At 36.9% G+C, this 18,119-nt stretch overlaps 1 protein-coding gene across 3 annotated transcripts in view; it reads right to left on the bottom strand.

The window, feature by feature from the left end:
* CTDSPL2 (CTD small phosphatase like 2) overlaps window positions 1-18,119 on the bottom strand; it is a 111,201-nt gene that overhangs the window by 34,172 nt on the left and 58,910 nt on the right. For all 3 annotated transcript variants that reach the window (XM_069105929.1, XM_069105928.1, XM_069105927.1), the window contains 2 exons: window positions 17,396-17,605; window positions 1,666-1,804 (listed from right to left, as the gene is read on the bottom strand). In XM_069105929.1, the coding sequence (XP_068962030.1) occupies window positions 1,666-1,804; window positions 17,396-17,581 (325 nt within the window). In that variant the 5' untranslated portion in view covers window positions 17,582-17,605. The remainder of the gene's footprint in view (window positions 1-1,665; window positions 1,805-17,395; window positions 17,606-18,119) is intronic.

Here is an 18,119-nt window from a genome sequence, read left to right as displayed (position 1 = left end):
TAAGGCCTGCTATTAATGAAAGACTTATCAGTGAATCAGAAACAAACTAAAAGCTAAAATGAGAATATTTTTCAAATTCAAGCTAGAAATCTATGGAGGGGAATAACAACCAACATTCACATAATGCTTTTAAAAGTCTGCAAAATATTTATAAATAATCTCAACTGAGCTTTATGATAATCATTAGAGGTAGGCAATACAGGTATTATCTCTACTTTACAGGTGAGAGAGCAAGGAAAGTTAAATGGCTTGCTCATGGCCATGATCAAAGCTTTCTTCCTAATCTCAGTCCAGTGTTCTCTCCACTATACCATGCCATCTTTCACATAGTGAAAGAGTTCAAATCTGAAGCATGTGAACAAGAAATAATGAAAATAAACTAGCAGCAGAAAGCACTTGATACTTTTTTACAAATGTTATACTGAATGATGCCTTAAAGAATGTACTAAAAATGACCTGTGGATAATCTTTTAAATTATAAAACAGAAGGGGAAAGGGTAGCTGCACTAAATGTTTTCTTACATTTCTTTCGATGCTAAAATTTTTTGGATTCTGGAAACAACTTTAAAAGACAAATTTTATCTTTGATTCAAGCAGCACTCATTGCTTCAGGAAATTAAAACTTTGTTAAATAGTTAAAAATGATCTGAATGCATTTGCATGCCAACTAAAAGAAGTAACAATTAGTTTTTCCAACATTATTCATTCAATTAATTTCAACAAGCATTTATAAGTTCTTATGTGTCAGGCATTAAGGAAACAAAGTAAAAAATGAAAACAGTCCTCAAAATTAAAAGAGCTTACAGTGTGCTGGGAGAAATTAAGGGATTCTGAGAATGTTGGTATGTTAGAGCTGGGGATTGTCTAAAACAGAGATCAGCTAATATTTATCTCTCATTTTAGAGATTAACCAACATCTACAACCCTAAATCCAATGCAGAAGAGATTTAAAAAAAAGGAAATAGTAATTTAACTATTACGGAATACTCAATAAAATTTATCTTCATGACCATAATTATTATCAATATTCTTCTATGGAACAAAACAATAAATTTTTAAACGATTTATCCTGTCCCCTTAACAACAACAACAACATCATCAATGATTCCTCCATACAGACAAATGCAGGAGTAGCTTGGAAACTACTACTCTTAAGATTTACAGACATGAAGATTCAGACTTTTAGAGCTTAAAGGGACCTCAGAAATAATTTAGTTTAGCCTTTTCATTTTACAGATTTAGCAAAAATTCTCTTAAGAATGGCACTACATTCTTTCATGCTCACATGTCAGGATAAACATCTATACACTGAAGCAACGCATGAATTTTAAAAGGAGTAATTTAGTGTCTATACTCAATGAACTGAAAACTGATATACAATGTGGAAGTATTTTCAAATAGGATTGCGTATTTTATTCCCTCAAAATACTAAAAAGCAGGTGGAACGTTTTCCATGATTCACTCCAATATTTAAATCTCAATTTAGAAAATCAATCATGTTCCTTTTTTGTAAGGATATCAAGAAGGCATTAATCCCATCTCTACAGAAAGTAAGTTACCCATGATTATATCCCAAAAAGATTAAATGTTTTGGACAAAGGAATACAATCACTTCAATTGATATCTCTTCCCACCCATAAATTAAATATACAAATATTAACAAACCTCCATTCACTTGACTTTTCCGTCTTACTCGAGATATCTGTTTATTGGGTTTTTCTCCTGTCCGAGGTGTTGATGTAATCAAATTGTTATCTATATCACGTTCTATTCTACTCCTCTTTGAAGGATTTTCTCTCTCTTCCTTAAAAGGTAAAAGAAAAAAACCACAGAACTGAATGATGCATTTCTTTCTTAAAACTTAGATTAATTAAGATGTTAAATTAAATCATAAATGAAATTATAAATCCCCTTCTCTGATTTTCATTTACAAAAGAATAAAAAAATAACAAGCAACAGTAGAGTTTTCTTAATTTCATTTATAAGAAACACAAAACATGGTGATTTGGTGAGGCTTTATTAAAGTTATTATTAAATGTGAGATATAATGTTATTAACAACTCTACCACTCCCCTTTAATGATATTTATAGATACCTCAATAACAATATCAACCTCATCCTGGCATGGTCATAATTCCAGGTTTTCTAAGACCATGGCAGAGATGTTATCTCTGACAAGTTCCACCATACCAGAAAGGTTTAAAGTATATTCTATGATCTTTTAAACAATGTATTCCGACTGATTTCCTATAGCTCCAAAAGAACTAAACTGAAGGATTACACAAAGAAAGGCATCTGATGGTGCTGAGTGAGCTGCAAGAATTACAGTACTAATGAAGAAGTGAGTAGTAGAGTCAGTGAAAAGGATGTCATCAGAAAGGTATGGTGGACAGGAAAAGAAAAAGGAAAGAAGTCCACGAGGAAAAAAACATAGAATGGCCTTGCAACTAAAGTGATAGATAATCAGTGGATAGTTTGCATGCTGCACTGGATATACATACAGTGCTATGAGATCCAGTTGAAGGCTCCTACCATATTGCGTGGAACCCCTGTAGAGAATTTATTGGAGAATATGAATAAGGGATACAATGAAAGAGAAGTTGTGTATGGGTTGAGATCTGTGCCACTGGATGAAATGCCTACATGGATATGATTCATAGGTGCAGAGGATAAAAAAAGTATGTTTTCTGCAAAAGACTACGCATGTTGTTAGATTAGCTAAGTAGAAAGATGCCTGTTGTCAGTTGGTGCCTCCAGATGAGATTCTGTTCATGAAAATCCATGAAACAAAAGTAAAAAAAAAAAAAATGATGCTTAAGACTGTGTGGCTACCTTTTCCTTTCGTAGTAAAAATGAAAGAATAGGGGCAGCTAGGTGGCGCAGTGAGTAGAGCACTGGCCCTGGAGTCAGGAGGACCTGAGTTCAAATCCGACCTCAGACACTTAACACAAAACTAGCCATGTGACCTTGGGCAAGTCACTTAACCCCAATTGCCCTACTTCCTCTCTCCAAAAACAGCAAAAACAACAAAACAGCAACAACAAAAAAAGAAAGAGTAGCACAAAAGGGAAAAGAAGGTCTTAAGGATCACACTGTTAAAAACCAGCTTTTAATTTATTAAACAAACTGTTGGTATCTGAAATGAGGTATCTGTTCAGAGATTCGTAAGTCAACATATTAGCAAAGAACTTGGATCATACTAATGTTGACATTTTCACTATAAATAAAACCAAGACATATAAAGAAGTTGCTGCTAAAAGGAAGAATAGCTCACAGGTTCTTCTAGAAAAGGAAAATATACAAGCTGGCAAGGTGGCTTCACAGTATACTCAAAAGCAACAACAAATATTTCATGGAGCATCTGGTTGTCTTAATGAAAAAAAAAAAAGCACCATAAAGGTAACTGTGGCTTATATGCCAACATATTTTGCAAAGGAGAAAGGAGAGAAATTTACAAAGAATTCAATTAAGATTTTACAAATTAAATCAATATAGGCCTTAAAACCCAGTGACTTTAATGTAAAGGTGAAAAATGTTGGAAAATATAGCCCAGGGTCAAGAAAGAAAAGATGACAAAGGTTATATACTAAACAGAAGCCTCATACCTATAAATTTTAAATAGTATCTTTTAAGAGAGTTGGAAAGTACTGGATAAGGTAAAGTCCAAGCAATAGTAAGATAAATCTATTATCTTTTAATGAACATGAAATAGACTGGCTATTCATGTAGAAGCAATTTGGAAATGAAGTGTCTAAAAATAATAGCTAGCATTTATGTAGTGCCCTAAGGGTCTGCAAAATACATGTCATCTCATTTGATCTTCACAAAAATTATGTAAGATAGGTGCTATTATTATCCCAATTTTAAAGACAGGAAAATTGAGGCAGAGATAGGTTCAATGACTTGTCCAGGTCACAGATCTAGTAAGTATTTAAGGTAGGATTTGAACTGAGGTCTATGTAGATCAAAGTCAACAAATTAGGGGAAAAATTAGAAGGCACAAAATGAATTTATTATTAAAGTTTAATGGATTTTTTTCTTTTTTTATACTATTAACTTTCTGATATATTCCAGAGCTAAACCATTCTAACCAAGTGCATCTGACAATGGAGGCAACATTTCATACTCCTTTCTACTGAGAGGATTATCTGTTCTCCCAAGATCTGTCAGTTTCACTGCCTCTTTAATGAGTTTCAATTATATTACTGAAGTCACTGCATATTTTCTTCAGAGTTATGTTTTCTTTACTCATTAGTTTATACAAAAATCTTTCCATGTTTCTTTGAATTTCTGAATTGTTCTTACAATGCAATACTATTCTCTTAGGTTAATATACCATGTTTTCTTTAACCATTCTTCCTTAATCATTGGGCACTGACTTTGTTTCCAGTTTTTTGCTACCACAAAAAGTACTGCTAATAAACATTTTGGTATATTAAGAGACCTTTCACAATTTGGGTCCAACCTATCTGTTCAGCCTCACTGGACATTACTATGACTTTGACACTGCAGTTTGGACAAACTAACTGACTTCCTCTCTGTTCTTCACACAACACCCCATCTCCCATCTCCATGAATTTGCACTGCTCATCCTATATACCCAGATTATATTTTTTTCCCTTACATTTGCCTCAAAGTCTTTTTTTCTTTAAAGTAGTTCAAGGATTACCATAAAGAAACACTTCCTGATCTCCCCAACTACTAGTGCCCTGCCTCTGAAATTATCTTGTATTTAAGTACTTTGTATATTTACATTTATTCACTTAATATTTATGCTGTACATATATATATATATATACACACATACACACACACACTTGCTGTCTACCCCACTGGAATGCAAGGTTCCAGAAGGGATTAATTCTTTTTACTTGTATCACCAAGGACAGCACACAGAGGGCACTTAAATCCTGTTGGTAGATTGGTTTCTTTCTGTTTTTGACTTCCTTGGGGACTATGTCCAACACAACTTCAACCTGACTTATTCAAAAAAGGGGAGATTTAAAAGTTGTTACAAGGATACCAAAAAATGTATCACCATGGGCTACCACCATTTCTTGCTTAAGTTTAGCCAGTGTAACACTAGAACAAAAAGCCTAGAAACAATCTCAGCAATCAAACACTTGATCTTGCCAAGCTATAAGATGTGGGAAAGACCTGGGCAAAGTCATAAGCAGCAAGTAAGGAGCTATCTCCCTGATCAGAATAAAACTGAAAATAAGAGAATAAGATGAGGCAAGGTCTAGGAGACAGGGGTCAATGGGATGAAAGGCACAAGTAGAAGGATTGACCATGGCATGAAGGATTACATCTTCTATAGAGACTGGATCAAAAGAGAAGAAGAGTATTGGTGAAGATATAGTCAGTCAACAAGTATTTATCAAGCACTTACTATGTGTGAAGCATTGTGCTAAACACAAGTAATACCAAGCAAAAAAAAACAGGGCCTGTTATCAAAGAGTTCATATTCCTTTTTCTTTTTTTGGAGGGGGGAAGGCAGGGCAATTGGGGTTAAGTGATCTGCCCAAGGTCATACAACTAGTAAGTGTTTAAGTGTCTGAGGGTGGATGTGAACTCAGGTCCTCCAGACTCCAGGGCCAGTGCTCTATTCACTGCACAACCTAGCTGCTCCATAGAGTTCATATTCTAATCAGGGAAAACAATATGCAAACAACTAGGTACAAATAAGACATATGTAGGGTGAATCAGAAGCATTTTGAAGTGTGAAGCAGGGTAAATGAGATAGATAGAATATGGTGACAGCCTTGATTTTCTCAGTTAAGTAGAAAGTGAAGGCATCTGCACAGAGAAAAGGGTTGTCAGGAGAGAAAAGGAGTGTGAGGATTTGAGGGGGGAAAAGGAGGTATTTTGGAAGCAGTGAGGGCTACATGAGACTGTTGTTCAGTTTTCAGTTGTATCTGATTCATCACCCCAAGGGTCATATTGTCCATGGGGTTTTCTTGGCAAAGATATTGAAGCAGTTTACCATTTCCTTCTCCAGGGTCACACAGCTAGTAAGTGTCTGAGGCCAGATTTAAACTCAGGTCTTCTTGATAAGATTCAAAAATATGAATTTATAGGGTACCCAATTCTCAGTAGCATAAAGCAGCATGGAGTAGAAATGGAAGATATATTTGTGAGTGGCCCAGAGTTGAGGTTTGACAAAGCAGGAATGAAAAAGCTAAAGGACAACACATAATTAAAGTTGTCAACTACAGATTCAATAGGAGAAAAAAGTCAGAGCACAAGTGGTAGAATAGTATGTTATACTAGCAAGGCTAGAGATGAGATGACATACAGGAGGAATGAATAACAGAAAGAGACCAGAGAGGAATGACAGTAGATCAAGGGTCTGGTAGTACTAGCAACAAAGAAGAATAATGAATCCAAATGGTCTATTGGTTATTTGAAGGAACAAGAGAGTATGAAAGAAACTGACTATATCTGAGAATGTAGAAAAGGATATATGGTGTCTTCTGGAGAGAGGTTTCTATGAGAACAGGAAAGCAATCAATCAACCAGCATTATTATTAAACTTGTACTATGTTTCAAGTACTGTAGTAGATGGCAAGGATACAAGAACAAAGAATGAAACAGTCTCTACAGGCAATAACTATCTTCTAATCAGGGAGATAGCAAGCAAAATACACATCAGAATAAACAATACTTTACTTTATCTCACTATGAAAAGAATAAATATAAATATATACAAAGTAGTTAAACACAAGATAGTTTTTGAGGGAAGTCAGTACTACCAGGAGTTAGGGAGATAAGGAAGGGCTTCATGCACAAGTTAGAATATAAGATGAAGAGATGTAGAATAAAAGGGAGTTTGTAAACAACAGTACTGAGGTTCCAGAGGATAAAGTGGACTGTAAAGGCAGATGAAGACAAGGCTTATAAAGGGGTAGAGTTGAATGGCATAGGCATAACAGTCCAGAAAAAGGTAGCAGAAAAAAGGGCTTTTACTTTCGTAAATGGAAACTCAATCATACAGATTTAACGAGACTGAAAACTCATCCAAAGAAGGGATCTTAAGAGAGGAGAGAAAAGAAATGGATGTATGGAAGAAGGGACAGAGGGGAGAGATGAACTACCCAAGATCACATGAGAAATGAAGAGCTAAATCACATTCAAACCCAGATCTTCTGACTCCAACTCTGTTTTCAGTTGTTTTTGACTCTGTGACCCTATTTGGGGTTTTCTTAGCAAAGACACTGGAGTGGCATGGGCCCTTTGCTTCTCCAGCCCCCTTTACAGATGAGGAAACTGAGGCAAACAGGTAAAGTGAAAGTATCCACAGTCACACAGCTAGGTAAGTGTATCGGACTAAATATGAACCCAAGAAGGTGAGTCTTCTTGATTCCAAGTCCAGCACTCTATCTACTGAACCACTTAGCTACCCCAACTCCAATTAACTGTATTATTATGTTTAAGTGCTTTAACTACCCTGCTGACTTCAATATTCTTATCTGTCAGGTAGGGATAATAACACTCGTACTATCTACCTCTCAGTGGGAAAGTACTTTGTGGATATCAAAATGTGATAAAAATGTGAGCTATTATTTTAGTAGCAAGAAAAAACAAACAGTTAGTTATTTTGTTCCTTTAATTCCCCTTAGGCTTGTCACCAAAACTCATATAACTCCCAAACCTCCAAAACATGAAAACTGAGGAAGGACCTTATGAGTAAGCCTAAGTAAGGATAGTGACATCTGTTATTTTCCAAACTAGTAGAAGTCAAGTCAAAACAATTCTTTTCAGGGTGGCAGCTAGGTAGTACAGTGAATAGAGCACCGGTCTTGCAGTCAGGAGGACCTGAGTTCAAATCCAGCCTCAGAGTCTTAACACAAAACTAGCCGTGTGACCTTGGGCAAGCCACTTAACCCCAACTGCCCTGCAATCCCCCCGCCAAAAAGCAAACAAACAAAAAACCCAAACAATAACAAAAAAAAAATTTTCCCTATATCACTGTGCTACCTTGGATAAATTACTTAACCTTGGTGAGCTTCACTTTTTTTATTTCCAAAGAAAATATAGAATAGATATTCTTTATGTAGCCTTTTAGATTTGACAGGCCATGACTCTTCCTAACAAATGGTTGCTCTCAGAAAAAATGTGACTCCTATAATATGAAGAGTAAGATATTTAATGGTTCTTCTAAGACCAAAACAGATAGGATGCAGTTGCATGAAACTGAACTCCATAAAATGTGTACTATTGATATTTTGCCTGATGAAGTATCTATCTTAACATGCAAAATATACCCAAATAACATTAACTGAAATTTAGTGTTTACTCAAAATCTCAATGACTAACCAAAACACTAATTAAATCTAAGAGCAAAACACTGAAAATTCAAAATAATTTTGGTGACAGTAATATCCAAGATAAGAATGATAAAATAGATCTTTGTCCTTATTTTTATTGAAGATTAGGAGAACATAAACATTTTAACTCTCTGGCTACTAATGAAAGAGTTTTCAAGACTACTATACAACTGAGTACTGCCAAAATTTGACTAAGAATTTAACTTTTAATAAAAAAATGTAAATAAAAAAAGTTCTGGAATAGTTTTAGAAATATGAGTAACAACAAGCATAAACTGAGAATAAAACTACCCCTCCTTCATCACATCAAGAATAAAGAGGAAACGCAGTGAGTAAAGCACTGGCCCCGGAGTCAGGAGGACCCGAGTTCGGTTCAGGCCTCACACTTAACACCCACACACAAAAAAAAGCCATGTAACCTTGGGTAAGTTACTTAACCCCAATTGCCCTCCAGAATAAAGAGGAAAGATACAATTGGAACAGAAAAAGAAAATGTCAAAGAAAAAAATAGAGATATTGATCAGGTCTTAGGGCTGACACTTACCTAGACATGACCCGCTTGACTTTGTTGTCCTCCCAGAGTAGCCATGCCTGAGAAGACTCATAGCCTATGCTTTTCAACTACCTTCATCCTGGATCAAAGTCCAGGGAATTACTAGAATGCTTGGTTCTACCTCAAATAAAAATGGCACAAACTCTCATATTCCTCAAAACCAAATCTCACAGGAAGTGGCTGAAAGTTCCTACATTTCCTCAATACTCAAGTTTTGCCCTCCCTAACTCAAGGGAAGAACAAAGATTCTCTGCAGCTCAACAGCATTCCTGTGGAGCCAAAGTTTGAGGCTTAACCTGGGGGCAGCCCAGTTCCTACCCAAGAGAGAATGGAGAGGCCTGAAAATGGCACTACTCGGAGATGGCCAGCTTGGTCCCTCTGGGCTCCTATGCCCCAGGAAACTCCCCTGTATTTACCTCTATTTACTCAAGAAGACTCTCTGCCCTTCCTCCCTCCTCAACCAACCAGAAAACAGTCTTCCACCTCTGAGATAAAACAAAAGCATCCTGACATACCAACGCCAGCACACACCTAGGACACTATTATTATTCCAACTACTGAACAACAACAAAAAAAACCCAGAAGAAATTAAAACAAAATTCTGTAACTCAAAGAACTTTGGCAATTTAAGAGACTTAACGGATATCCTGCCCCCTGCTCTCATACAAGCTGAAACATCAATAGAGGGGAAAAATTCAAATTTAAAATAAATGAAAAGAAACATAAATGGATGGGGTAGAAAGAAGTACACACACATATAAATCCTGTGAACAGATGCTGAAAGGGAACACAGCTAGCATGTGTTCACTAAGAACATGTCCTTATTTCCTTTTTCGAAGAGAATTACTAGAAAGCAAGTCAGGGGAATACTATAAATACATGGTATCCTCATTTTACTACTGCATCTAACAGTCTCCAATATTATCTTTTTTGGACAACACAGGGAAATGCAAACTAGGATGATAGGACAGTTAGATGATATTTTTAGGTTAATAACAATATCCAAAGGTCACCACTTAAGACTGATGTCAATCTGGAGAGAGATTTCTAGTACACAACACTTTCCTTGGTCCTGTTCAGTTAAATGATTCTTGTTCACAGAGAAAAGATAAAAGCATAAAATCTAATCAAATTTACAGATGATACAATTTAATAGGCTCAACAACAGGATAAAAGCTAATAAGATGAAATTTAACAGGAATAATTATTTGATGAAAAAAAAATTACCAGAGTATAGGATAAAGGAAAACTCCATCTTAATGGTAGTTTAATAACAATTAATGAGACTTTGGAACTTTAGTTGACTAAACAGCAGGTCAATATGAGCCAAAGTATGTCATAGAAATTAAAAAGCTTACATGATTTTAGTGCTCATTAGTCAGGGCACATCCAAGGTAATGTGTTCACTTCTGGGCATCACAACTTCAAGGGGGACACCAAAAAAGTACAAAATATCCAGAAAAGGGTTATTAACAGGTTAGTAATGGGTCTATGTCCTAGTCTGTTCCTTGTTTTCATTCAAGAGTCCAACTAGAAAATGCTTTAAATACAGGTCTTTTATTAAGCGTACACAACCAGGGTGAGGATCAAGGAAAATGCTCAGGGAAAAATGAAGACTTTCCTCATACTCTCCCCTCCCCTGCTCCACAGCTGTTAGTACTCTCCTTTCTTAAACAATCATGTATATACTTAGTGGTATAAATCATACGATTTTTCTTTCTTTCTCCCCAGTGCTTTGCACATAGCAGTCTGCTTAATAAACTCTTTTTTTTTTTTTTAAGCAATTGGGGTTAAGTAACTTGCTCAAGGTTACACAGCCAGTTATTTTGTATGGGTGCCAAGTATCTGAGGCCGGAAGCGATCCTGGGTCTCACGACGCCAGGGCCAGCGCTCTTAACTCACTGCGCCACCTGGCTGCCCCTCTTAATAAATTCTTAACGAATTGGATGGGGAATTTACCTGCCAAAACAAACCCAGGACCTATATGAACACAACTACAAAACACTTTTCATACAAATAAAGTCAGATCTAACTAACTGGAAAAACATCAATTGCTCATGGCTGGGTCGAGCTAATATAATAAAAACAACAATTTTACCTAAATTAAATTACATATTTAGTGCCATACTAATCAATTTACCAAAAAACTACTTTATAGAACTAGAAAAAATAGCAACAAAATACATTTGGAAGAACAAAAAGGTCCAGAATATCAAGGGAATTAATGAAAAGAAATGCTAGGGAAGGTAGACTAGCTATACCAGATTTTAATCTGTATGATAAAGCAGCAGTCATCAAAACTACTTGGTATTAGCTGAGAAACAGGGCAGTCAATCAATGGAATAGATTGGGTACACAAGCCTCAGGAGTCAATGACTATAGTAATTTATTGTCTGATAAACCCAAAGACCCTAGTTTTGGGGATAAGAACTCACTAGTTGACAAAAACTGCTGGGAAAACTGGATAGTATGACAGAAACTGGGCACAGACCATTATCTAACACCGTATATCAAAATCAAGTCTAAATGGGTGCATGATCTAGGTATAAAGGCTGACACTCTAAGCAATCTGGGAAAGCAAGGAATAGTTTACCTGTCAGATTTGTGGAGAGGTGAAGACTTTATGACCAAGAATTACACAGCATTATAAAATGCAAAATGGATAATTTTAATTATATAAAATTGAAAAGCTTCTGTACAAATAAAGCCAATGTAACCAAGATTAGGAGGGAAGTGGAAAATTGGGAAAGAATCTTTACAACCTATGTCACTGATAAAGGCCTCATTTCTAAAACATGCAGAAAATTGAGTCAAATCTATAAGAACACTAGTCATTCCCCAATTGATAAATGGTCAAAGGATATGAACAGGCAGTTTACAGAGGAAGAAATTAAAGATATCTATAAGCATATGAAAAATGCTCTAAATCACTACTGACTAGAGAAATGCAAATCAAAACAACTCTGAGGTACCACATCTCACCAGTCAGATTGGCTAAGATGACAAAACAGGAAAATGACAAATGCTGCAGAGGGTGTGGACAAACTGGAACACTAATGCATTGCTGGTGGAGTTGTGAAATGATCCAACCATTCTGGAAAGCAATCTGGAATTATGCCCAAAGGGCTATAAATAATTTCATACCCTTTGACCAAGCAATAACACTTCTAGGGTTGTATCTCAAAGAGATTATAGGAGTGGGAGGAAGACCCATATGTACAAAAATATTTATAGCAGTTCTTTTTGTGGTGGCAAAGAATTAGAAATTAAGGGGATGCCCATCAATTGGGGAATGGCTGAACAAGTTGTGGTATATGAATGTAATGTAATACTATTGTGCTATAAGAAATGAGGAGCAGATGGACTTCATATTTACCTGGAGAGGCTTATACGAACTGATGCTGAGTGAGAAGAGTAGAACCAGGAGAAATCTGTACACAATTACAGACACAACGTATGTGTGAGGACCAACTTTGATAGACTGGACTCTTCTCAGCAATGCAGGGTTATAAGTCAACCCCAAAAGACTCATGATGGAGAGAGATGTCTACATCTAGAGAAAGAACTAGAAAGAACTGAGTCTGAATCCAGATTGAAGCAAACTACCTGCTCTTTTTCTTGTTTGGTTTTGTTTCCTCTTTCCCACTATTCACTCCATCTGATACAATCCTTCTTTATAACCTGACTAATGTCTAATGTGAAAGTACTTGCAGATCCTATACCTGATGGTATGCTGCCATGGGTGGGGGGGAGGGGGGTGGAGAGAGAAAATCTGAAACTAAAGGAATTGTGGAACTGAATCTTGTAAACTAAAAGTAAACAAATTAATAAGACCAAAAAAATTTTTAAATAGGAAAAAAAAGAATTGGATGATAAGAATTCCACAAACTCTCAATCAATGAAGACAGAAGGCTACAACCAAATCTCAGTTGGTTGGAATGGAGGTAGGGGAGAAGGAAGGCTAATACACTTCAGGGACAAAGCAAAAGGAAGAAAGCTGTCAATGATGGTTGTTCAAGAGGATGCCCATACACAGCACATCCAGATCTCACTCACCACTATTCCTAGTTACATCTAGGTCTCATCATTATTTCTACTCAACAAGTGGGGATAATTACAGAAGAATATGGCTTGGGGGGCGGAGTCAAGATGGCAGAGTAGAAGCAGGACCTCCGCTGGGCTCCGGCTTCCACCTTCCCCAATCAATGTAAAAAGGGGACTCTGAACAAATTTTGGAGCTGCAGAACCCACAAAATGACACAGAGAAGCTAACCTCCCGCTGAGGACAGCCTGGCAGGCCGGTAGGAATAGGCCAGTGTAGTGCTCTGTGAGCTGAGCCCAGGCCCACATGAGCAGCCAGAGGTTTTAGCCCCAGGGAGGGTCTTACCAGCCACTGGCCAGAGGGACTCCAAATCAGCAGCAGCTGTGACCGTTTCCAGAATTATCAACACATAGATGCGAAGGACAAAGTGAGAGGTCAGTGCAGTCTGGACTTTGGGACCCAGTAAGTGGGAGTGCGCTGCCCGGCACAGCCAGCCAGCGCTACGTGGCAGCTTTAGCTCCTGGCCTGCAGAGTGTAGGGGGGCCAAGAGACCAGTCTGAGGGGTAATCGCTCTTGCTTTTACCTGCTTGGATCTGGATTGCAGTCTAGAGTGGTCCTGGGGTGTGTGTCCAGCTTGCCAGAGCGTGTGGAGGCATGAGAAAGGGCACCCATCTAATACTTGAGGCAGTTGAGAAAACCCCAGCGTTTTGGGCAAAAGCCCCCCTTGTCTGGTGGCAGAGTCCTACTGTGGCAAAAAGCCCAGGGGTCAAGTGACTGAGGGGCGACATGACCAGGCAAAGGAAACAAAGCAGACAGAAGATTCCAACATTACACTCCTATTTTGGGGGACAAAAAGGAGCAAAGCATGGAACAGGAGGAAGACAGTGAAGTCAGAACTCCTGCACCAAAAGCTTCAAAGGAAAATACATTACAGGTTGGTTATCTGTAACTGGTTACAGGCCATAGATGACCCTTAAGAAGCAGACAAGAGAAGTGGAGGAAAAATTGGGAAGAGAAATGAGAACGATGCAAGAGAATTATGAAATGAGAGTCAACAGCCTGACTGAGGAAAATAACACCTTAAAAAACAGACTAACTCAAATGGCAAAGGAGCCTCAAAAAGGCAACGAGGAGAAGAATGCCTTAAAAAGCTGAATTTGCCAGATGGAAAAAGAATCTCAAAAGCTCACTGAGGAGAATCATTGCTTCAGAATTAGAATGGAGCAAATGGAAGCTAATGACTTGATGAGAAATCAAGATGCTGTTAAACAGATCCAAACAAATGAAAGAATAGAAGGCAATATGAAATATCTCATTGGAAAAATCACTGACCTGGAAAATAGATCCAGGAGAGATAATTTAAAAATTATTGGACTACCTGAAAGCCATGATCAAAGTAAGAACCTAGAAAGCATCCTCCAGGAAGTTCTCAAAGAAAACTGCCCTGATGTTTTAGAACCAGAGGGCAAAACAGATATTGAAAGAATCCACTGATTACCTCCTGAAAAAGATCCCAAAAAGAAAACTCCGAGGAATATTATAGCCAGGTTCTGGAATTCCCAGATCAAGGAGAGAATATTACAAGCAACCAGGAAGAAACAATTTGAATATTGTGGAAACACAATCAAGATAAACCAGGATCTGGCAGCTTCTACACTGAGGGATCAAAGGGCTTGGAATATGATATTCCGGAGGTCAAGGGAGCTGGGATTAAAACCAAGAGTCACCTACCCAGCAAAACTGAGTATCATGTTTCAGGGGAAAATATGGTCATTCAGTGGAATAGAGGACTTCCAAGCATTCTTGCTGAAAAAACCAGGGTTGAATAGAAAATCTGACATTCAGATACAAGAAGCAAGAGAAGCATGAGAAGGTAAACAGGGAAAAGAAATCATAAGTAACTTATCAAAGTTGAACTATTAACATTCCTACATGGAAAAATGATAATTGTAACTGATGAAACTTTTCTCAGTATGAAATTAGTTGAAGGGAATAGAAATATATATATGTCCATATATGAGGGTATATGGACATATGAATACATATGTCAATGTGTATATATGTGTGTGTGTGTGTGTGTGTGTTTACAGGTATACATAGGTAAGAGGGCACAGGACCAATTTAATAGGAAGGGATGATACTTAAAGGTGAAATTAAGAGGTGAGAGAGGAATATAATGAGAGGAGATGGGGTAAACTATCTCATATAGAAGAGGCAAGGGAAAATGGTTACAATGGAGGGGAAGAATAGGAAGGCAAAAGGGAATGGGCAAACCTTATTCCCAGTGAATTTGGCTTGGGGAGGGAATGAAATACACACTAAATAGGGTATCTCACCCTTTAGGAGAGTAGGGGGGGAAGGGGATCAGAGGGGGGATGATGGAACGGAGGGCAGGATGGGGGGGAGGGAAGTTAGAAGCACCCACTTTTGAAAAAGGATGAGATCAAAGTAGAGAATAGAACAAGTGGGAGGTGGGATAGGAGGGAGGGAAATATAGTCAGTCTTTTACAATATATCTACTATGTTATTGTTTTGCATTAGCCACACATGTACAACCTATACTGAACTGCTTATCTTTCCAGTAAGGGTGGGTGACAAGGGAGGTAGGGAATGAATCTGGAATTCAAAGTTAAGTTTTAAAATCAAATGTTTAAATAAAATATATAATATATACACACACACACACACACACACACACACACACTATTATTAATACTATTTTACATGTAATTGGGAAATAAGATATACAGGCACTGGGGCATAGAGATCCACCATGCCTTACTGGAATTCGAAAGGGGTATGTGAGAAAATATCGGAGAGAGCAGACTTGAGGAGGGGATATCTTCTGGGACTGCTATTTTGGGGTGGTTGGTAGGGGAAAAACGGGGAGAAAATTTGTGACTCAAAATCTGGCGGAAATGAATGATATAAATCAGAAGTTAATAAAGCATTTGAAAAATGAAAAAAAAAAAGAAGAATATGACTTACAGAGTCATTTACAAAAAGATATACAGTTCAAGGAAAGTGGTAGGTAAAAGGAGGAGTATACCTTACAACCTTATGATATTCCATCATTTATATATTATATACATACACACACACACACAAAAAATAAATACTGAACGATCTTGGAATATTTAACTTGGAAAAGAGAAAACCAAGAAGGAACAGCTGCACTTAAATATATGAATTGATGTCATGTAAAATCTTAAATCTTAATTTCTCTAAATCCAGAAGGCAGAACAGTAGATGACAGTTTTTTTTTTTTAAAGCAATCGGGGTTAAGTAACTTGCTCAAGGTTACACCACGGCCAGTTATTTCTGGGTGTGGTGCTGAGTATCTGAGCCCAGATTTGATCCCCAGGTCATCCCAACACTGGAGCCGGTGCTCTTACTAGTTGTGCTACCTGGCCGCCCCTAGATGACAGTTTTAAGAAAGCAGGTTTTGGATCTAGGTAGCGAAGAGGTTCCCCAAAATTACAGCTGTTCAACAGAGGAAAGATACTGTTTAATAAAGTAGGTATTTTTGATATCACTGGGGAATATTCAAGTATAGACTGGAAATATATATTGCATGAGGGATTCCTTTACTAGATGGGAAACTAAGCTAACATCCCTTCCAATTCTAAGATCATACAATAATGCTACATAATAAGATCTTTGCACTTGGTCAAGTTGTTAAAATCTAACATAATAATGGCTACCAACTTCTGTTCCATTTAAGAATTTTAATACTTTTCCCTTATCCCATATTGTTTGAAGCAAAAGTCCATCAAGCAGATTAAATAAATTACACATGAGGCCCAATATTATAAAAAGTTCATAAAGAGCACATTTCCAAGTCCAGAAATCATGGAGCATTGGTCTAAGAGTCAAAAGATCTCCTTGGTTCAACTTCTACCATTAAGTAACTGAGTAAGTCTGAGCAAGTCACTAAACTTCTGCTGGCCTAAGTTTCCTGACTATAAAATGAAAAGCATTAGATTTCACACTTTCTATGGCTACCTCAGGTTCTTTAGTTCAGATGTATGTGTACACACACACACACACACACACACACACTCTCACACGTGTATGTATACATACATATATATTTTGTTATAACAAAATCTGCTTCTGCATATGAATTCAGTAAATTCTCTCCTTCCATGTCTTTTTCATAAAATAGCATCTCAGTTTAACAGAAAAAAATGCAATACACCTGAGATATTTATTTAAAAAACTATTCCATTTGAATTCCTATTAAGTGTTTTAAACCTGATAGTAATTAAAATAAAGTTCCATGACTGTGAAGCAAAAAAAAAAAATTCTTTAATTTGTGCTATAAGATCTGATCTGTAATACTATTAATAGCCTCATATATATATATATATTCATTCAATACTATTGTCTAAAGCTGTATAGTATTACCCTGCTATTTTCTGCATTTTTAAACTAAATACCGTTTTAAGTTAAGACCTGAAACCGTACCTTGGGTGTGCTTCCCTTAATGAATTTTTTAATTGATGATAACAAGCCAGTTTCATTCTTCTGTGTTTTTTCTACTCCCGCAGGTAAACTATCTTCGATCTCTGAATGTTTCCTCTTTGCCTTGACTGCACGTTGTGTATGAATTTGATTTGACTGCTGAGAAGCTTTTCGAGTTCTCAGCCTCATCTTTTATGGGTGCCACATGTAAAACTATAGAGGAGGGGAAAAAAGAAAAGTACAGGTTATTAAAATTAAGAACAATCTACTTGAAATTCACAGTAATTTAATGGCATTAAGTCTAATTTACGTCAAATTTTGATGCCAAAGAATATCATTCCAATGAAAATCTTATAATCCCAGTTCTCTATCACTTATTTCAAGCAATATGTAAATAGTAAAGCAAAAAAATTTTTATGACCACTCCTTGTGGTTCAGTGTAAAGGTCATTTGGCTTTTAAAGGATACTGACTATGTTTAACTCAAGCAACACACCTCTTAAAATGGCATACTGCTAATATCTTGAAACATACCAAAACAAAAATAGGACACTATTAAGTAAAGGATTTCTTTAAACCATATTACTATCAAAGATGGGATGTAGTTAAGTAGGAGCTTATCAGCTTTCCGAAGAACCACAAATCTGCTCTTCTGGCTATATTCTAGAGTCAAATCTACTATGCCTTAAGCACTAAAAGTAATTTCCAGAACAGAGGTTTTTAACTTT

Source organism: Petaurus breviceps, unplaced genomic scaffold (assembly GCF_028583685.1).
Source record: "Petaurus breviceps papuanus isolate PSGF00001 unplaced genomic scaffold, PetGlider_PUasm1.0 77, whole genome shotgun sequence".
Taxonomy (NCBI): Eukaryota; Metazoa; Chordata; class Mammalia; order Diprotodontia; family Petauridae; genus Petaurus; species Petaurus breviceps.
Note: the sequence above shows the minus strand (reverse complement) of the source record. Positions and strands in the feature narration are given on the sequence as shown.